The sequence below is a fragment of the Rutidosis leptorrhynchoides genome, chromosome 3 (genome assembly GCF_046630445.1).
Source record: "Rutidosis leptorrhynchoides isolate AG116_Rl617_1_P2 chromosome 3, CSIRO_AGI_Rlap_v1, whole genome shotgun sequence".
NCBI lineage: Eukaryota > Viridiplantae > Streptophyta > Magnoliopsida > Asterales > Asteraceae > Rutidosis > Rutidosis leptorrhynchoides.
Window position 1 is genome coordinate 15,467,638 of NC_092335.1, and position 23,188 is coordinate 15,490,825.

Here is a 23,188-nt window from a genome sequence, read left to right on the forward strand (position 1 = left end):
ACTACTAAATTTAACTATCTGGATCACATAGATTTTTCGAATTTGTAGTATTATAAAGGTAAACAACCACTAAAATAATATTCAAAAAAATTTGTATTGAAAAAATAATTTGTAACCATATTGAGTGTTAATCCTAGAATCGTCACTGCCCGACAACCTACAAACCCACAAAGGTATAGAACAACACAAACAAATTACAATAAATTGGTTTTTCATTTATTTATTTTACTTAATTATTATTTCCTTCAATACAACAAACTGAGAAATTGAGAATCATATGAAGCAGTCAACATGGTTGCAACATGTGAAACTTTAAGACCAGTTATTTATTCTATTCCTAGACTTTTAGAATCCATTATAGTTTAAACACATGCCTAGTGCTAATTTTGTTGAGTTACATGCATTCGTGGTAAAACATACTGTTAAAATACAATGCAAATTTAGAATAATATAGAATTAGTAAATGTATATGGATAAAATATCTAGATATTAATATGTATAAGAAAATATCTAGATATTAGAATATGAGAGAAAAATCTAGAAATTGAAATGTAAAAGAAAAATCTAGATATTTGTAGGTTGTAGAAATATCTAGATATTTATATATCCATGGAAATATCTAGGTTATAGAATGTTCCATGGAGTAGTATAGATATGGGTGGTGATTTCATTTGTGAGTAAGTTGTGAAAAGAGTGAGTTGAGAAGTAGAGAAGAAGTAAGAAGTGAGAAGAGTGTGAGTAGAGAAGAAAAGCTTGTAAGTAAGTAATATTGTAATTGTATTTTGTATTAATAAAAGTGTTCTTTGTTAAGTTTCCCGATTAAGCCTTAGTTTGTGTTTAAGTTCTTAGTGCACTTGTGTTGTTCTTATTATATGGTCGGCTCTGCCGCCTAAGTGATACATGGTCGGTTATACCGCCTAAATGATATATGGTCGATACTGTCGCCTAAATACTATTGTGCACTAAGAATTCATAAAATTAAAGGCTAATCAACGTCAAAGTGTTGGTGTAGTGAGTCTAGTATAGTCTAGATCCTCTATAGTGGGTGTGTTGGGCTCGTCGAAGCTTCCAACAATTGGTATCAGAGCAAGGTTGTTCGGGACCATTTCTAGTGGAGGAAATCGGTAAACGTTGGACGTTTACATCGGCTTGTTTTCACCAAGGCTCTAAGGAAGATTCTGTCGGAGCACAGTTAGGAACTGTGAAAGCTCATCGGTCAGGGACCAAGCTTATTGGACGTTGGACGTCATGATGGCAGATCTTGCAAGTACGAGCAGTGGAATCAAGAGTCTCAATAACCACAACTATGGTTATTGGCGGACTTGCATAGAATCCTACCTACAAGGACAGGATTTATGGGAAATAGTTGCTGGCAGTGACACAACGCCTCCACCGAAAGAAAATGCTGAAGCCTTGAGAAAATGGAACATCAAGGCCGGGAAGGCTTTATTTATATTGAAGACTACAATCGAGGAGGATCTATTGGAGCACATCCGTGACGAGAAAACACCAAAGGCAGCTTGGGAAACTTTTGAAAAATTATTTTCAAAGAAGAATGAAGCACGCCTCCGGCTCTTGGAAAATGAGCTCGCGGGTATCTCACAAGGAAGTCTGTCTATTTCTCAGTATTTCACCAAGGTGAAATCAATTTGCCGTGAGATATCTCAACTTGCTCCTGAAGAGAAAGTGAGTGATGCAAGGATGAAGAGAATTATCATCCATGGCTTAAGGTCCGAGTATAATGGATTTATAGCCGCTGTGAGAGGATGGCCTACTCAACCATCATTAATAGAGCTGGAGAATTTGTTGGCTAATCAAGAGGCATTAGCCAAGCAGATGAATGAAGTAACCATAAAAGACGGAGAAGATGCACTCTTCACCAATAAAAAGAAAGCAACATCTCGAAGACAAGTGGCGTTGAAAGAAAGTAAGACATATGGGTGGAAGGGTCACCCAAAATCAAAAGGCAACGCTTCAGGGGGAGCTCAACAAGGAAGAAGAGATCATCGCCAACAATACGGGGAAAATGATAAGAGAAAGAATGGTGAATGCTTCAATTGTGGCAAGAAGGGTCATTTTGCTCGAGAATGTAGATTCCCCAGAAGGCGAACTTTCGAAGGAAATGTGGCCGCCGCAAGAGATGAGAAGAAAGAGGTCACATTCGAAGCAACCATTAATGAGGAAACATGGGATGCAGAAGCAGGACTCTCCGTTGAAGCTGACATGGATGATCAAGCTCTTGCAGCAACCTTAAAGTCAAAAATAAACTACAAAGATGATTGGATCATTGATTCTGGGTGCTCAAATCATATGACCAATGATGAGATGAAGCTGCAAGAAATGGAGGATTACAAAGGAAAGAGAGTTGTGTTGACAGCCGACAATTCAAGGTTGTCTATTTCTCACATTGGAAAGACAATAATTCCAAATGAAGGCGACTCTCATAAGCTCCAACTCGAGAAGGTGTATCTTGTCCCTAGCCTAAAGAAGAATTTACTGTCAATACCACAATTGACAGCAGAAGGGAACTATGTGCTCTTTGGACCAGAAGATGTGTCCGTATTCAAGAGAGTGAAGGTGGTTAGCAATCCAATTATGCAAGGAAGAAGAATAGAGTCGGTCTATGTACTATCTGTTGAAACAGCATATGTGGATAAGACTCGAAAGAATGAGATGGCTGATCTTTGGCATGAACGTCTTGGACATGTGGGCTACAACAAGTTAAAGGAGATGATGGTGAAACACATAGTAAATGGGCTTCCTCAAATTGATATCCGAACAGATACAATATGTGATAGATGTCAATTTGGAAAAGCTCACCAATTGCCATTCAAGGAGTCACAACATCAGTCCAAGACACCACTAGAGCTCATACACTCAGACGTCTTTGGCCCTGTGAAACAAACATCACTTGGAGGAATGAAGTATATGGTGACATTCATTGATGACTTCTCAAGGTATGTGTGGGTTTACTTCATGAAGGAAAAGTCGTAGACTTTTCAGAAGTTTAAAGAGTTCAAGAAGAAGATAGAAAGTGAGCTCAATAATAAGATTAGGTGCTTACGCACAGATAATGGAGGAGAATATTTATCGACTGAGTTCAATATGTATCTTGAAAAGCACAAGATCAGAAGGCAATTAACTTGCCCTAATACTCCACAACAGAATGGAGTGGCAGAACGTAAGAATCGTCATCTTGCTGAAACTTGTCGAAGTATGCTTCATGGTAAGAATGTACCAGGAAGATTTTGGGCCGAATGTATGAGGACGGCTTCATATGTGATTAACAGACTCCCACAAACAAAATTGGGATATATTTCACCATATGAAAGATTATGGAAGATCAAGCCAACCGTTAACCATCTCAAGGTTTTTGGATGTGTATGCTACGTCTTCGTGCCAGATCATCTCCGAAGCAAATTTGATAAGAAGGCAATTTGGTGCATTTTTGTCGGTTATGATGAATCAAGAAAAGGATGGAGATGTTGTGATCCAAATACTGGAAAGTGTCATACTTCAAGAAATGTGGTATTTGATGAAGCGTCTTCATGGTGGTCACCTCAAAAGATAGAGCTTCCAGAATCTCATGGATTAGAAGAAGGTCCAGAAGAAAAAGAAGAACCTAAAGAGCAGATATTGGATCCAATAAAAGAAGGAGAAGGGTCGTACTCTAAGGAAAAGAGTCCATGGAAAACTGGTGTGCATCAATCTGTATCCGATGAGGTTCGTCCAAGCCAAATGGATGTCGAGGAGCATGTACAAGAATTACGGAGATCAACAAGACCGAGGCAACCTAATCCAAGGTATGCCAATGCTGCTCATGTGGATGAATCAATACCTATTGAGCCTTCTACTTATGAAGAAGCAGCACAAAGTCGAGAGTGGCAGAAAGCAATGGAAGAAGAAATTAATGCACTAAAAGAAAACCAGACATGGAGTTTAGTTCCAAAGCCAAAAGATGTAAAACCAATATCTTGTAAATGGGTTTATAAGGTGAAGACTCGATCAGATGGCTCCATTGAAAGGTATAAAGCTCGACTTGTTGCTAGAGGTTTTTCTCAACAATATGGGCTGGATTATGAAGAAACATTTAGTCCAGTGGCGAAGATCACAACAATTCGAGTTCTACTAGCTTTAGCCGCTAGCAAATCTTGGAAGCTGTGGCAGATGGATGTCAAGAACGCTTTCTTACATGGAGAACTTGACAAAGAAATTTATATGGAGAAACCAAGAGGCTTTGAGAACAAGTTCCATCCTGACCATGTCTGCAAATTAAAGAAAGCACTATACGGCTTGAAGCAGGCTCCAAGAGCTTGGTACGGGAAAATTGGTGAGTTCTTAGTACAAAGTGGTTTCACAGTTGCTCCTTCAGATTCTAGTTTATTTGTGAAACAAGATCAAGGAAAACTAGTCATAGTGCTAGTATATGTGGATGACTTAATCATCACGGGAGATCACTATGAGGAGATCCAAAGAACAAGAGAGAATCTGTCTATCAGATTTCATATGAAGGAGCTTGGAGAACTCAAACATTTTCTTGGACTCGAAATAGAGCAGAAAAGAGAAGGATTATTTCTGGGACAACAGAAATATGCGCGAGATCTTTTACAAAAGTACGGAATGCTTAATTGCAAACCTATCTCAACCCCAATGGATCCGAATACAAAACTACGAGCAGATGAAGGAAAAAGTCTTCAAGATGTTACCATGTATCGAAAGATGGTCGGAAGTCTTATTTATCTCACACTAAGCCGGCCAGACATATCTTATGCAGTTGGAGTGGTTAGTCGATACATGAGCAATCCGAAGAAGCCTCACCTTGATGTTGTACGACGCATCTTAAGGTATGTTAAAGGCACTATCAACTTTGGTATTTTATACAAGAAAACAAAAGAATGTCACGTGACTGGATATTGTGACGCCGATTACGCTGGAGACTATGATACACGACGGTCAACAACTGGATACATGTTTAGTCTTGGATCGGGAGTAATATCATGGTGCAGCAAGAGACAACCAACTGTATCCTTATCAAGCACTGAAGCAGAATATCGATCGGCATCATCAGCAACACAAGAAATTACATGGTTGAAACAACTAATGGAAGATCTTCATCAATCAACAGATTATCAAGTAAATCTTCTTTGCGATAACCTATCAGCTATACGACTAGCAGAAAATCCAGTCTTTCATGCAAGAATAAAACATATAGAAGTGCACTATCACTATGTTCGTGAGAAGGTCCTTAAAGGAAAAATCAAGATGGTGCCAACAAAGACAGATGAACAGGTTGCAGATATATTCACCAAGAGCCTAAGTAAATCAAAGTTTGAAAAATTCAGAGAAGCACTTGGAATGGTCTGCAAGACATCGTTGGAAGAAAATTTGCATTGAGGGGGAGTGTTAAAATACAATGCAAATTTAGAATAATATGGATTTAGTAAATGTATATGGATAAAATATCTAGATATTAATATGTATAAGAAAATATCTAGATATTAGAATATGAGAGAAAAATCTAGAAATTGAAATGTAAAAGAAAAATCTAGATATTTGTAGGTTGTAGAAATATCTAGATATTTATATATCCATGGAAATATCTAGGTTCTAGAATGTTCCATGGAGTAGTATAAATATGGGTGGTGATTTCATTTGTGAGTAAGTTGTGAAAAGAGTGAGTTGAGAAGTAGAGAAGAAGTAAGAAGTGAGAAGTGTGTGAGTAGAGAAGAAAAGCTTGTAAGTAAGTAATATTGTAATTGTATTTTGTATTAATAAAAGTGTTCTTTGTTAAGTTTCTCGATTAAGCCTTAGTTTGTGTTTAAGTTCTTAGTGCACTTGTGTTGTTCTTATTATATGGTCGGCTCTGCCGCCTAAGTGATACATGGTCGGTTATACCGCCTAAATGATATATGGTCGACACTGTCGCCTAAATACTATTGTGCACTAAGAATTCATAAAATTAAAGGCTAATCAACGTCAAAGTGTTGCTTGTAGCGACCCCGACAAATCGTCAAGTGACGGCGTCGTCTACGTATGGTCCCATTACATGGTTATAAGTATTTATAACAAAGTTTGACCGAAAATATGTCGCATACATTTCATAAAGGATGTTTCAATGTTTACAAAAGTAATTCCCAAGACAAGTACATAACAAAAGTTATTGTTCATATGAAACACGTGCGACATAGTTTAAAAATAGCCAAAAAGACGCTCCACGTATGCAAGTATACTCGACATCCAATGCAAGTATCAAAAAGTATGTGCGGAAGCATGTATCACCTAAGTTCAAGGACCTGAGAAAAACATAGAGAATCTGTCAACGAAAACGTTGGTGAAATCATAGGTTTAAATAAGTAAATGAGTAAAAGCAAGCTGAACCACAAGAGTTGCAATATTTATAAAGTAGTAATACATTCTAAAAGTTAATATTCACGAGCACCCAATTATCAAAGCTTAACATTCCGTCCGTTGAATACCCCATAAATTAGTGCTAGAACAACACTGTTTCCCGAAAATATATTTCATCCGTAGACGGTAGCGAACCGTCAAAGATGAGGGTTGTCAACCCATATGGCCATATAACATAAGTTCTCGCTTACACCATCTGATGTAACTAATGATAATCGGATTGAGGATTTTTGTTCTAAACTCGTATGTAGAATGTTTGTTTTCCCGTTCTTGTGTTCACTTAGTTCAAAAGGATCGTTTATGTTTTCTCATCCCAAAAGTAAGTTCAAAAGAGTAAAAAGTGGGACTATGATCTCACCTTGTATGCACGAACAAAAAGTACTTCAACAAGTAATGTGCGCAAAGGACAACGCTAGTCTCGACCTAAACAAATAGGTTGTATCAATAACGATAGTCACGAAGGGTCAAAGTTGTTCAATTAGTCCTATGGCTCGACACGACTCGATTATGTAGCATGTGAAGCAAATTGTCAAGTTTCATGCAAGATACAAGTATAAAAGCATGTTAGGAAGATTGCATAATTAATTGGTTAAGTTTGACAAAAAGTCAAACTTGGTCGGGTCAAAGTCAACGAAAAAGTCAACATGTTCGGGTCGGGTCCCGGACAAATTTTCTATGCTAATTATTCATATACAAGTATATTAAAACAAGTTTCATGTGAATCGGAGGTCGGTAACTAGTCAAACATTTCGCGTGAATTGGGACCAAGAGGTCAGAATCTGTCCAGCATAATCTGCGCGCCGCGCGGGTAAGGGGCGCGCCGCGCCACCACCTGTACAGACATTTTTCTGTTTTGCAAAACTATGCACGAGCCAAAATCAATTTTAACACAAAACTTGACCCGCAAAAACTTATAACGCCTATCATACATCGTTGGAAAGGTATTTTGACGAGGAATGCAACTAAACACACGCACTTAAAACAACCAAAAACCGCAATTAATGTTCCATAATCAATGCATACAAGTCAAAATTGCAATTTAATGATTTGGCAACCAAATTACATGAACGATATGCCGTTTCGAAGGTAATTAAGCATACAACACAACCTAACACTTACAAGTAACATTAACAAGCATTTAATGCATCAAAAATTCAATTTACTTCTATCAAACCCTAACCCAAAATCACAAATTCAACAATCTTGCATATGAAACTAATCCATGTCAACCTACATACCAATTTGAAGCTAGTGATGTTAGGAACACAATTAAAACATGAACTTTCATCATTCAACAACATATGAACACCTAAAACTCAAGATTAAGCAAGCATTCTTTCAATATGAACTAGTTACACCAAAATAGCAAGAACAAGCATACAAATCACATAATTATACTAGACTTGAGCCATAGACACTAATTAACAACCTTTTAACTCAAAAATATCAAGAACACATAAAATTAGTGATTTTAGAAAGTTACCCAAATAAAATGAGATTGGTATGGAATCGAAGAGGAGATCACGAGGAGCTCGAATATGTAATTTGTTTGGCCCGAAGCTTGATCGTTTGAATATGGATGATGAATTGCTTTATGAAGAATTTGAGAAAAATATGAAAGTGTTAGATGAAAAGGAAAATGAAAATGAAGAAATGAGGTGGAAGTGTTGACTAGTCAAGTGGCTAGTCACCACTTTAGTGTTTTGGCAAAACAAGTCCCTCTACTTCCAATCGGGTGCGTTAAATTACCTAAACAAGATAAATCGAAACGCGTATTAACGGGAGATGTTATAAACATATAACGGAGTTTAAAATAGTTAAACGGAAAAGTTGACGGAAAAAGGCGGGATGTTACATTACCTACACCTTAAAAGAAATTTCGTCCCGAAATTTAGGTAGGCGTAGTAGTCGTTGTTTCTTCCTCAGAATCTGACGTTTCCGGAACCGGAAATAGATGAGGGTGTTTCTTTCGCATTTGATCTTCCCTTTCCCAAGTAAACTCGGGTCCTCTTTTGGCATTCCATCGGACCTTAACAATCGGGATCCGGCTTTGTTTTAATTCCTTCTCGACGTAGTCCACAATTTCAACCGTTCCTCCACAAAATGGAGTTTGTCATTAATAGTAAGTTCCTCGAGAGGGACGACGATATCGGGCTCGGCGAGACACTTCTTCAAGTTAGATACATGAAAAGTAGGATGGACGGAGCTTAGTTGAGGTGGAAGGTTTAAACGATAAGCAACGGTTCCAACACGCTCTAAGATTTCGAAAGGACCAACATACCGCGGATTTAGTTTCCCACGTTTCCCGAAACGGATGACACCTTTCCAAGGTGCGACTTTTAACATGACGCGGTCACCGACTTGAAATTCGAGGTCTTTGCTTCTTTTGTCGGTATAGCATTTTTGACGACTCCGGGCCGTCCGAAGCCTATCTCGGATTTGAAGAATCTTCTCGGTGGTTTCGTGAATGAGTTCAGGCCCGGAAATTTGCACGTCACCCACTTCGGCCCAACAAAGAGGAGAGCGACATTTTCGACCATATAACGCTTCAAAAGGTGCGGCCTTAATACTCGCATGATAACTATTGTTGTAAGAGAATTCGGCGAGAGGTAAGTGATTGTCCCAAGCTTTTCCAAAATCAACAACGCAGGCTCGTAACATATCCTCTAAGGTTTGTATTGTACGTTCACTTTGCCCATCGGTTTGGGGATGATATGCGGTGCTCATGTCCAAACGCGTTCCCAACGCTTCTTGTAACGTACGCCAAAATCTAGAAACGAAACGACCATCTCGGTCGGAGATAATCGATAACGGTACTCCGTGTCGGGCTACAATCTCTTTAATGTAAAGTCGTGCAAGTTTCTCCATTTTGTCGGTTTCTTTCATGGCGAGAAAGTGCGCGGATTTGGTGAGACGGTCAACAATGACCCAAATTGTATCATAACCGCCCGACGTTTTCGGTAGTTTGGTGATAAAATCCATCGTGATCCTTTCCCACTTCCATTCCGGGATCTCGGGTTGTTGAAGTAACCCGGACGGTCTTTGGTGTTCGGCTTTGACTTTAGCGCAAGTCAAACAATTGGCGACGTATCTAGCAACCTCCTTTTTGATGTTCGGCCACCAATATTGTTCTTTAAGGTCATGGTACATCTTATTGGCGCCGGGATGAATCGAGTATCGCGATTTGTGGGCTTCGTCTAGGATGAGGTTTCGTAGATCGCCATATCTAGGCACCCAAATTTTTCCGGCGTAATATCGAAGTCCGGTCTCCTTAACTTCGAATCGGGAGACGAGAATGTTTAAAAGTTCACGTGCGATGTTGTTGTCCTTAAGAGCTTCATCTTGGGCTACCCGAATTTGGCTATTAAGGTTGGAGTGGATGGTGATATTCAAAGCTCGGACACGAAGAGGCACCGCTCTTTCCTTTCGACTTAAGGCATCGGCCACTACATTTGCCTTTCCGGGGTGGTAACGAAGCTCGCAATTATAATCGTTCAAGGTCTCAATCCACCTTCGTTGTCTCATGTTTAGTTGCTTTTGATCGAAGATATGTTGGAGACTTTTGTGATCGGTAAAGATAGTACTCTTGGTACCAAGAAGATGATGTCTCCATAACTTAAGTGCAAAGATGACGGCACCGAGTTCAAGATCATGTGTCGTGTAGTTTCGTTCGTGGACTTTGAGTTGTCGAGAGGCATAAGCAATGACTTTCTTTCGTTGCATTAATACGCATCCATAACCGTTTTTCGAGGCATCACAATATACAACAAAATCATCATTGCCTTCGGGAAGTGACAAGATAGGAGCGGTGGTTAGCTTAGTTTTCAAGATTTGAAAAGCGGTTTCTTGTTCGGAGGTCCAAACGAATTTTCGTTCCTTGTGAGTTAACGCGGTTAAAGGACGAGCGATTAGGGAGAAATCCTTGATGAATTTACGATAGTATCCGGCGAGACCCAAGAATTGACGAATTTGAGTAGGAGTAGTAGGAGTCTCCCATTTACTAATGGCTTCGATTTTTGCGGGATCGACTTTAATGCCTTGATCACTTACAACATGACCAAGAAATTGAACTTCCTTTAACCAAAATTCACACTTGGAGAACTTGGCATATAGTTGCTCTTTTCTCAAGAGCTCGAGCACGAGTCGGAGATGTTCTTTGTGTTCCTCTTCGTTTTTAGAATAGATCAAAATATCATCGATGAACACGATAACGAATTTGTCGAGGTAAGGTTTGCACACGCGGTTCATGAGATCCATGAACACCGCCGGTGCGTTAGTGAGACCGAAAGGCATGACAAGGAATTCATAACTACCATAACGAGTCCGGAAAGCGGTTTTTGAGACATCTTCCCCCTTAACCCTTAGTTGATGATAACCCGAACGGAGATCGATTTTTGAGTATACACGAGAACCTTGTAGTTGATCAAAAAGGTCATCAATGCGAGGAAGAGGATATCGGTTCTTAACCGTCAATTTGTTTAGTTCACGATAATCAATGCACATTCGTAGGGATCCGTCTTTCTTCTTGACGAACAAAATCGGAGCGCCCCATGGTGAATGGCTAGGTTGGATAAAACCACGGTCAAGTAGTTCTTGGAGTTGACTTTGCAATTCTTGCAATTCGGGTGGAGCGAGTCTATATGGTGCACGCGCTACGGGTGCGGCTCCGGGAATAAGATCGATTTGAAATTCAACCGGTCGATGAGGTGGAAGGCCCGGTAATTTGTCGGGAAATACATCGGAAAAGTCATTAACGATTGGCACATCATCGATGCGCTTTTCGTCGGCCTCGACTTTCTTAACGTGAGCAAGAATCGCGAAACAACCCTTGCGAAGTAGCTTTCGAACTTTAAGGCACGAAACGAGATTGAGTCCGGTGCAATTTTTGTCGCCATAGACAATCAATGGTTCACCATTCTCGATAGGAATTCGGATTGCGTGAAGATCGCAAAGAATGTGAGATTTATTTTTGACCATCCAATTCATACCGATTATTACATCAAAACTCCCTAATTCCATGGGTATCAAGTCAATTTCAAATTCCTTACCCAAAATGTTCAAAGTACACCCCCGGTAATATGTGTCGGCACTTAAGAGTTTTTCGTCGGCCACTTCGATGGAATAAGTAGTATCTAAAGGGTGTGGTGGAGTGCAAAGGGTAGGAGCCAAAGTCTTAGACACAAAACATTTATCGGCACCCGAATCGAATAAGCAAGTAACATAAGAGTTGTTGAGAAGAAACGTACCCGTGACTAGTTCATTGTCATCTCGGGCTTCCTCGGTGTTGATGTTAAAGGCTCGGCCTTGGTTGTTGGGGTTGGTTTTCTTTTTCGGGCATTCGTTCTTATAATGGCCCGTTTGGCCACATTCGTAACAAGTGACCGTTTTTGGAGGATTGGGCCCCTTTCGAGCAACGGGGGCGGCACTTGTGCAATTGTTGGCCCTATGACCAACACCTTGGCAACGGTGACAAACTAGCTTGTTACATTCGCCGTGAAGATGCTTGTGGCATTTGTTGCAAAAAGGTAAGTTTCCGACATAACCCTTCTTGCCGTCGTTGTTGAAAGGCTTTTTGGTGAAGGTGTTGTTGTTGTAGTTGGTTGATGGAGTGGCTTCCCATTTCCTTTTGTTGCCACCCGACTTGTCCTCGGCCTTAGGAGCCGGCACTACGATTTCGTCAACCGTTTTGATTAATTGACGGGCCATGTTCATAGCGGCTTGATGAGTAGCGGGTTTGGATGACATCACCCCTTGTTTGATGCTTTTTGGAAGACCGAGCATGTAGAGCTCAATCCTTTGAGATTCGGGGTTAACAAGATTAGGACACATCAAGGATAGTTCGGCGAAGCGTTGATTATAAGCCTTAAGATCGTTTCCGACCGCTTTCAAAGCTCTTAGTTCTTCCTCGAGCTTTCGGGTTTCTTCGCGCGGAAAGTATTCGACAATCATCTTTTCCTTCAAATCGGCCCAAGAGAGGGCATGAGCTTCATCGGTACCCACCGATTGAGCATAGGTGTTCCACCGAGTGAGAGCAACACCGGAGAACGTATGGGTGGAGTATTTGACCTTGTCTTGGTCCCGGCAACCGCTTATGCTAAAGACAGCCTCGATTTGTTCAAACCAACGAGTAAGCACAACCGGTCCCCCGGTTCCATCATAAGTGTGAGGTTTGCACCCCATGAAAGCTTTGTAGGAGCATCCCTCGTTTGAGTTACCGGCCCCATTGTTGTTGTTGTTGTTGTGGTTGTTGTTATTGTTATTGTTGTTGGAAGAGTGACCGGCCATGGCCGCATCTACGGCGGTAGCTATCATCCGTTCGAGAGCTTGTTCGGGAGTTTCATTGCGGCGTACACGACGAGGAGCCATTGTTCCTTCAAAACAAAAGAATACCGTTGGTTAGTATTCTAAATAATACTAACCGCGATATGGAATAAAGATAAAGAGAAAATTATCCTTGACTCGCCTTAAATTCTTTATGGCATAATGTCGGTATGTTCATATGAGTCACCGTAATATAATTTCCGGGAATTATATTACCCTAATTCATATGTGCATTCGACATTACATCATATAGTCAAGGTGGCGTGTCAATTAAATTATACAACGCAAGATTTAGATAGAATAAGAGTAGATATGAGTAAGAGAGTTCGAGTATAAATGCACAAATTGTCAGGTAATTCCTATGTCAAGTCTATATGCCGGTTGTAGTCTAGACTCACCAATGTACCCTATGACTCGGGGTTGACACCAATGAACTCTAAATCCCTACAACCAAAGCTCTGATACCACTTGTAGCGACCCCGACAAATCGTCAAGTGACGGCGTCGTCTACGTATGGTCCCATTACATGGTTATAAGTATTTATAACAAAGTTTGACCGAAAATATGTCGCATACATTTCATAAAGGATGTTTCAATGTTTACAAAAGTAATTCCCAAGACAAGTACATAACAAAAGTTATTGTTCATATGAAACACGTGCGACATAGTTTAAAAATAGCCAAAAAGACGCTCCACGTATGCAAGTATACTCGACATCCAATGCAAGTATCAAAAAGTATGTGCGGAAGCATGTATCACCTAAGTTCAAGGACCTGAGAAAAACATAGAGAATCTGTCAACGAAAACGTTGGTGAAATCATAGGTTTAAATAAGTAAATGAGTAAAAGCAAGCTGAACCACAAGAGTTGCAATATTTATAAAGTAGTAATACATTCTAAAAGTTAATATTCACGAGCACCCAATTATCAAAGCTTAACATTCCGTCCGTTGAATACCCCATAAATTAGTGCTAGAACAACACTGTTTCCCGAAAATATATTTCATCCGTAGACGGTAGCGAACCGTCAAAGATGAGGGTTGTCAACCCATATGGCCATATAACATAAGTTCTCGCTTACACCATCTGATGTAACTAATGATAATCAGATTGAGGATTTTTGTTCTAAACTCGTATGTAGAATGTTTGTTTTCACGTTCTTGTGTTCACTTAGTTCAAAAGGATCGTTTATGTTTTCTCATCCCAAAAGTAAGTTCAAAAGAGTAAAAAGTGGGACTATGATCTCACCTTGTATGCACGAACAAAAAGTACTTCAACAAGTAATGTGCGCAAAGGACAACGCTAGTCTCGACCTAAACAAATAAGTTGTATCAATAACGATAGTCACGAAGGGTCAAAGTTGTTCAATTAGTCCTATGGCTCGACACGACTCGATTATGTAGCATGTGAAGCAAATTGTCAAGTTTCATGCAAGATACAAGTATAAAAGCATGTTAGGAAGATTGCATAATTAATTGGTTAAGTTTGACAAAAAGTCAAACTTGGTCGGGTCAAAGTCAACGAAAAAGTCAACATGTTCGGGTCGGGTCCCGGACAAATTTTCTATGCTAATTATTCATATACAAGTATATTAAAACAAGTTTCATGTGAATCGGAGGTCGGTAACTAGTCAAATATTTCGCGTGAATTGGGACCAAGAGGTCAGAATCTGTCCAGCATAATCTGCGCGCCGCGCGGGTAAGGGGCGCGCCGCGCCACCACCTGTACAGACATTTTTCTGTTTTGCAAAACTATGCACGAGCCAAAATCAATTTTAACACAAAACTTGACCCGCAAACACTTATAACGCCTATCATACATCGTTGGAAAGGTATTTTGACGAGGAATGCAACTAAACACATATCATCAATCAAAATTGCACTTAAAACAACCAAAAACCGCAATTAATGTTCCATAATCAATGCATACAAGTCAAAATTGCAATTTAATGATTTGGCAACCAAATTACATGAACGATATGCCGTTTCGAAGGTAATTAAGCATACAACACAACCTAACACTTACAAGTAACATTAACAAGCATTTAATGCATCAAAAATTCAATTTACTTCTATCAAACCCTAACCCAAAATCACAAATTCAACAATCTTGCATATGAAACTAATCCATGTCAACCTACATACCAATTTGAAGCTAGTGATGTTAGGAACACAATTAAAACATGAACTTTCATCATTCAACAACATATGAACACCTAAAACTCAAGATTAAGCAAGCATTCTTTCAATATGAACTAGTTACACCAAAATAGCAAGAACAAGCATACAAATCACATAATTATACTAGACTTGAGCCATAGACACTAATTAACAACCTTTTAACTCAAAAATCTCAAGAACACATCAAATTAGTGATTTTAGAAAGTTACCCAAATAAAATGAGATTGGTATGGAATCGAAGAGGAGATCACGAGGAGCTCGAATATGTAATTTGTTTGGCCCGAAGCTTGATCGTTTGAATATGGATGATGAATTGCTTTATGAAGAATTTGAGAAAAATATGAAAGTGTTAGATGAAAAGGAAAATGAAAATGAAGAAATGAGGTGGAAGTGTTGACTAGTCAAGTGGCTAGTCACCACTTTAGTGTTTTGGCAAAACAAGTCCCTCTACTTCCAATCGGGTGCGTTAAATTACCTAAACAAGATAAATCGAAACGCGTATTAACGGGAGATGTTATAAACATATAACGGAGTTTAAAATAGTTAAACGGAAAAGTTGACGGAAAAAGGCGGGATGTTACAGTGTAGTGAGTCTAGTATAGTCTAGATCCTCTATAGTGGGTGTGTTGGGCTCGTCGAAGCTTCCAACACATACATATTCTAAACCACGCAGAATTAATTGAGTGGTTGAGTTGTTCAATAAAGTACACCACCCGAGTTCAAATTCCGGCTATGTCAAATTGTTCAAAAAATGAGTGTGACTAGAGGGTGCGCATAATGCACAAGTCACCCCGTACAAGGTCTCGCGTTCGGGGGGCTTGATTACCCGAGGTTTTACCTTCTATGGGGGAGACAATGTGCTCGTTCATATGAGAGTTTTCTCGCTTATTCAAAAAAACATACATATTGTAAAGGCTTGGATGATTTTAATTTCTAAATGGTAATGATAACTTCAGTGTCAATTTTGTTAATTTATCAAACTTATGCATTAACAAATTAATCATATACGCGAGTGATGCATAACAAATTTATCAAAAATTGATACTAGAAATATCATTTTTTATCGATGTTTTGATCCAAATTTTCATAACGTGGTCGTGGCGAAGCTGAGATGAAAGCTCAATTGGGTCCAAACACCCCCTTAAAACGCATAATCTATTTTTAAAATGCAAATTTAAATACATTTTTAAAAAATAAAATAACTTTATTTTATGATAGGAGAAATATTGTCTACATCATATCTTCCTATACTTCACTTTTGTGAGATTGAATTGTATTGTTGTTATTGTTTGTTGTTGTAGAATAACATTCCACCCTAACAAAGTAACAAAATAGTACACATACATTAATTAATGACCAAAATACTTAGGAAACAATTTTATTATTATTATTGTTAATAATTATTAATAATAATTATTATTATATTATGTATTATATTATATTATATTATTATTATTATTTAATAAAAATAAAAATTGTATAGCAAAATCTTATTTCGGAAAGAGAAAAAAAAATAAATATACAAAAGAAAACCACGTTTTAGAAAAGACTTTTTTTAAATGGTTATAACAACAAATAATAATAATAATTAGCATCATACATGAATGTTAACCATAACACAAGCACAACAACGAAGAAAAATAAACTTTCTAGACAATCATGAAACGTATCATTATTTAAGTCTTAAATATTCACCCCTTTCACTTTTATTGTTAATCTTACCATGTGTATCATAAAAATTTATATACTTACATAAATCTATATAATCATATAAAGCTCTAAAATGATAATATCATTATTAAATTAATTATCTTTTAATTTTCATAATAATGATGTCATAATTATATATTAATTTAATTAAAAAAAATAATACGAAATATTTTATAAAAGGAAATAGCAATCTCTCCAAAATTGTAATTTTAATTTTCTAAAAAAATTTAAAAGACAATTATTATTACTAATTATTATTATTAAAAATATAAATACTCAACTTTGATCGAACTTTTTTATTATTAATTACTTTTAATACAATAATTATAATTATTATATTATTAATATACAAATATGGATTCTTTTTACAAAATTAATTACGTTACATATGTATGCGAAAATATATATCTCTATATATTTATAAAAACAATGACACGTTTTCTTAGTCAAACGGGTCATTAAAATAAATGACTTTAACATTTACATTCACTTAATACCTAAACATGTCATTAAATAGTTTCGTTTAAACACACATGTGATTTCACGTGTCATTTCACTAGTTACTTAATAATAATCATTCAGTCCTTAACTTACATTTACACTTATTCATTAAATATAAAATTCTCATTGAAACTCAAGTTAAGTATACGTATAAATGAATTTTCATCGTACTTAATTTAAATCTAACAAATTTTACTACGTGGAAAAATAAAATTGAACGAGTACAAAAGTATTTTTCATTAATAATTAATATTAATAATAAGATAATACTCCGTATATAGAAAGAATTTATCAATTTTTGATTTCTAAATTAGTCATGTATTAATTAATGCGTACTAGAAAACCGTACACGTTACATCAATTCATGATCAAATACTTGGAAACAAATCATATCATACCTCCTTATTATTCAAGACATGTCATAATCAACCTCACAAAAAAAAAAAAAAAAAAAAAAAAAAAAAAGATAAGAACCATAACCATAGTTGTTAAAATTTAACCATAACCATTAAAATTAAAATTTAAATATTTATCATAACACAACATAACAACAAAAAAATCAAACTTTCTAGATAACCTGTTAACGTGTCTTTCATTTCAATTTTTTCTTTTTTTTCTTTTCAATGCAAAATACATAAGAAGTTTTATTAGGTAATTGCCGTTAATTTTATCATTCATACACATTCCATACATGGACCCCACACAATTAAACAATTCAACTCCCAAATTGCTTCCTATATTTGACCCTCATTTCCTCATTCATATCCCCTTGTATTTCCTCCCACTTTCTTTCATTCCAATCTTCCATATATAATCAAAAAAACTCAAAATCCTCATCATTTCATTAAATTACAAAAAATAACAATTTTAATTCAAACAATCATCATGGGGTTTCTAAAAGATGAAAGAAGTAAGAAAGTTTTAAGAGGATTTAAAACAGTCTTGTTTCTAGTAACTATGATTATATCTTTTTTATTTTTTTCTGCTCCGATATTACTCGCCGTCGCCGACGCTTTACTTCCGACAGCTCTGTTATCAGCTTCTCTATCATCTCCGGCTGATTCTCCCTTCCCTGATCCATCACCGACGTTTTCGTTCTTCCAAACTCTATCTTCTCATTTAATCAATTATGATTTTCGGTACTCGTTGATTGATATTCCATTAATTTCAATTATCCGATCAGCCATCATTTTATGTAAGTAGCAGCTACGTTGCAAAAAGTTTTTATCTTTTCAATGAACATAGTTAAGTTGCTATTATACGACATTTAATTAGACTATTTAGTTTGATGATTATAAAATTTATTGGAATTTTTTAATTCCGGCAGGTGTGTACGGATTATGTGACGGGCCCGGGTTATCAAGGGGACCGTATTTGACAATAACGACGATTTGTTCGGTGGTTTCGTTGTTATTTGTATCTGTGAAAGCGGCGTATGTGTTTGGTGGTATTAGTGGTGGTTTCAAGGTGGCTGAGGTGGCGTTGTTTGTTTGTTCTTTGTCGTTAGCCGTCGGGCACATTGTGGTGGCATACCGGACTAGTTGTAGAGAACGACGTAAGCTTCTTGTTTACAGAATCGACATTGAAGCTGTAAGTTCAATTTCTTAATTGATCAAGTGTTTTTCATACGGAGTAGTTAAGAACTACTTAGCAAAATATGTTTTAAAAATATGATTTTTTATGTTTATAAACCGAATAAAGATTGGTACCCATCAAACTTATCGAAAACCCACCTCGAATCTAGTTTCCCTAATTGTGCATATAAGTTGTACATTACGCATTAGAGATATACGTTATGATAGTCCACTTGTAAATCACGTATAAAAGTGGGGCCCATCACGAAAAGTTGTTTTGCCATTGTTGACTAAACCAAGGAGTGGAGACGAATTATGGGTTAGTTTAATTTAGTATTAAAATATTATCTTATCAAATTTGATTTTGATTAAAATATAATTATAAAAAAAAAGTAGTCAAGTATATTGAAAGCTAATTTCATAGGAGTTAAGAGTTATATACGTTGTTAAGGTACAACCCTACAACTCATTGATGCAGTGACCCTCCTTGGACGGACCATAACGTGCCAACTGCGGGAGAATGTCCAAATTGTTATTGTAGGGTTATAAATTGATTTTGACTCTTCAAGAAATAACTTCATACGCGTTTTTTTCTTCCTTTTGCTTCAAGAAAATATCTATGCTTATTTGGATTTTCTAGAAGTCGACAATAGAACTAAGTCGATTGCCTCGAAACATAATTGTCTGAACGCATATATTCATACGTTTGTATTGTAGTTCACTGTCTACATCGAACAATAGAAACAAGACAAAATTACACGGGGGTCCCTGTGGTTTGTTCAAAACATCAACCGGAGTCCAAAAGAAATTTTTGAACTTGGGGGGTCACTGAGGTTTGAATTAGTTTCATGGGAGTCCATTTGCTAACATCTGTCAATATTTCCCGTTAAACACTGTCATGTGCAATGCACATGAGGGTAAAATAGTCATTCAGTTGTTTACCTTCCTCTTTCTCTCTTTATTTCTTTACCTGCAACTTTCTTTCAAGATTTATTTCATATATAATATATAATATAGAATATATAACTAAACATAAATTACAAACTCTAACTAAAATCAAACAACAATTTCATCTTCACCTCCATCGTTTTTGTCAATTAATTTCAAACCAAAACCATATTTTCATACCACTCACCACACTATTTTCGATTACCAATTCCATTGCCACTCAGCACACTATTTTCTATAAATAGTTTAGTAAGGAATACAAAATGGACTATCCTTTAAATCAATTTATATTTCCACTTCACAGATAATTTGCATAAAGTGAAACAAGATTCATAATTAAAACTTTTTTCACAGCAGATCAATTAATCAATTTATAGTTTAGTAAGCAACTGATCAATTAATAACACAAAATGATCACCCATTTTAATAAATCAACTGGAAATTCCTATTTTGGTTTGAAGTACACCAGACACACACACACACACCCCTTTCTGTCGGGAGATCACTACAAAATATGAATTCGAGTGTTGTGAGGAAAGGAGGTCCCTGGCGCTAGAGACTCGCTGAAAATCTGGTCAGAGAAAGACGGAAGCCGGAAAACAAGGACAAAGGCTATTTTGTGGGTATAGGTTGAAACATAACCTAATTATCTGATGAGTACATTCAAAAGAAAGCAAATTCGGCGAACTACCATCCTCGGTTGAACTCAGGTAACAGGCCAACTTTGAAGAGATCCTTCATCACTATCGCACTAAACATCGAACCCCACAAGATCCACAGACTACCAAGGTAGTCGCTGCCTGTGCACGACGGTAGGTGAAAGGATACGGCGAGATCCGATGGACTTTTTTGACAACCTTTTTTAAACGAGAGTGTAATTTTTGAAGGGTAAGGACAAAGATTAGGGTTTCAGAGTGGGGGAAAGGAAAAATAAGGATCTGTAAGAAATGAGATGGAGGTGGGCCAGCGATGCAATTAATGTGAATTTTTTTTAGCATGACTATGTTACCCTCATGTGCATTGCACATGACAATGTTTAACGGAAAATATTGACAGACGTTAGTAAATGGACTCCCCATGAAACTAATTCAAACCACAGTGACCCCCCAAGTTCAAAAAAAAAATTTGGACTCCGGTTGATGTTTTGAACAAACCACAGGGACCCCCCGTGTAATTTTGTCTAGAAACAAATTTGGGAACAAAATACTTTTGGAATAAAATGTGCCGACTACATATAACTATAGTGCATATAGCTACACCGAAGGGTATTAAGGATCATAACATTCCCATAGCATAGCATAATTTTAAAAGAAACCAAGGCGACTTTATTCTTGGCAAAATTCATTCTTTCACATTGTACAACTTTTATTGCAATGGACTACAAGTTAGAGATTCGACCGTACCCTTTTGGTATAACTTCATAATGATCATGAAAGATTTGAACTTTTTTATTTTGGGAAAAAGGGTTGGCTTTATTTAACCAAGATAAGTAGATAATTGAGTAAAAAAATAACAAGTTGGGTTGTTTTTTTCATTTTTCAGGTGTCCACATTCAAGAAAGGGTTTCCAAGGTACTCAAAGATTCTTCAAGATGAAAGAATCAAAGAGAAACTGCAAAACTAGAAGTGCAAGCATAACTTTCCCATTTCAACTTCAATCTTTTCAATGGCCAGGCCATTTTCCCACATTCAAGTTTCAGGTAAACAGAATCTTTACAAGTGCATATATTAATTTGTACTGTACAAGTCATCAAAGAATGCCATATGTGGTTTGAATTTTTCCCATTGTACATTTGTGGGCCATTTTTTTTATATATAAAATGTTTTAGCAAGGCCCATGCCAACACATTCTCCAAGAAAACAGATTGCTTGGTACATTAAAAATGTTTTACTTTTCCCCCCTTACAATCTGTCTTGTTATTGAACCAAATTCAGTCATCACCATGTGCTCCATCACTTATAATTTGGCAACTTGGTCTTATGACAACATGGGTATCATCACTTTTGTCCAAGATTTCAGTTGGCTTTAGTTTAATAGGCTATCTAGGATCTTATTTTTTTATTATTTTACTTTTTGTATTTGAAGTGGTAGGTACATATGTCAAAACTTGAATGTAAACTTTGTTTTCTGATGTTTGTGCAGGTTATCCGAAGGAGAACCGTTACTTGATGGCCAAACATGAAGAGATAACCGAGATACGTCATTTATATACGAGATCAAGTTTGGGTACATAAGTAAACTATGCGGGGTTTTTTGTTTTTTGTTTTTAATTTAATAGAAGTGGAGGTTTAAGTATCGGGTTTAAGATCTATCTTCCACGATTACGGAAAAAATATGTATAGATTCGTTTTATGTTTACTGGTGAATGAAATATTCGCACACATTTTTGTCAAGCAAGTGCCCTTTGCATAATACATGGGTAGTTTATATGACGCTAAAAAGGCCGAATTCGTGAATATTTAACGATATTACCAATGTGAAATCGCCTCAATAATTTGGCATAAATCGTGCCTAAATAACAAATGATAAGTAAGATGGTACAAACATCCTGTGTTGTGAAGATATCAAGTTGTTTGTGTTCATAGAAACTGTCAAACTGATAAATTTGGTATTATTGTAAAGTAATGGAATTGTTTATATAACTCAACATGGATGCAAGTCCACCTAGAAAATACCTTAATACCGAGCATAAACTGCCGCAACCGGCCTGGAGAGGCAGGAATATATATAGTATATTATTATATTTTTTGTTTACCCAAAAAATATCTAATAATATATAATATAAAATACTACTAATACTAATAACATCCATATTAAATATATACAATTATACGCAATATATAAGTACAGCAACTCAGAACAAGATTCTAAACAAAGTGGAACAATAGCTGGATATAAGAACAAGAATTTTCAAAAGTTTAAATTTTAAATACAGTACGAAGGACGTATGTGGGCAAATAATATACTACTCATCAACCAAGGATTACTAAAAATGCAGAAAATCGTAACAACCAGGGGCGAAAATAATATAGGGGCAAGGGGTGGTAGTCGTCCCAGTGGATTTGCAATTTTTAGTGTCAAAATTTTGAATTTTTCGATTTCGCCCGAAATGGATTTTTTTCCCCCAAAAGTCTCGATATTTTGCCCCAAAACCTCCATATATTGCCCAAACACCTCCATATTTTGCCCCAAAAAATTGTTACACTTTTATAAAAAAAATTCAGCCGCGGTGAAAAGATTCTTGCTTCTACCACCGGTAACTACAGTACTCAAATTGTCATTTGGAAATCACTTTTTGGTATGTTTTGATTTTTATAGAACGGTATTTGGTTTCCAAACCTTTTTCTAATTTCCAAATTCTGTTCAATAATCGACTTTTATTAACATAATTTTGAAAATTCATCCGAGTTTTAGCTTATTTTGGGGTGACCAGCAAAAAGAGTCGGCAACGATTACATAATACCCTTATTTCATCCGCTTTATCCAATGCTAACTGATATAGGATGCTTTTTCAACTGATATGGGATATCAGATTAACTCATTCAATC

At 36.8% G+C, this 23,188-nt stretch overlaps 1 protein-coding gene across 1 annotated transcript; it reads left to right on the forward strand.

The window, feature by feature from the left end:
• Window positions 1–17,894: 17,894 nt before the first annotated feature.
• LOC139895771 (uncharacterized) lies at window positions 17,895–22,021 on the forward strand. The gene is made up of 4 exons (XM_071878307.1): window positions 17,895–18,313; window positions 18,446–18,708; window positions 21,183–21,339; window positions 21,783–22,021. Exons 1-3 carry the CDS (start codon window positions 18,004–18,006, stop codon window positions 21,261–21,263), a joined length of 654 nt encoding a protein of 217 aa, XP_071734408.1. The 5' UTR covers window positions 17,895–18,003; the 3' UTR covers window positions 21,264–21,339; window positions 21,783–22,021.
• The last annotated feature ends 1,167 nt before the right edge of the window (window positions 22,022–23,188 follow it).

What these genes read in the sequence shown, in the direction of transcription:
- LOC139895771 (XM_071878307.1), top strand. Translation starts at nt 18,004, where the DNA reads ATGGGGTTTCTAAAAGATGAAAGAAGTAAGAAAGTTTTAAGAGGATTT. An exon ending in CCGATCAGCCATCATTTTAT is followed by an intron (nt 18,314 to 18,445) that starts GTAAGTAGCAGC and finishes TAATTCCGGCAG; the next exon opens with GTGTGTACGGATTATGTGAC. An exon ending in ACAGAATCGACATTGAAGCT is followed by an intron (nt 18,709 to 21,182) that starts GTAAGTTCAATT and finishes TTCATTTTTCAG; the next exon opens with GTGTCCACATTCAAGAAAGG.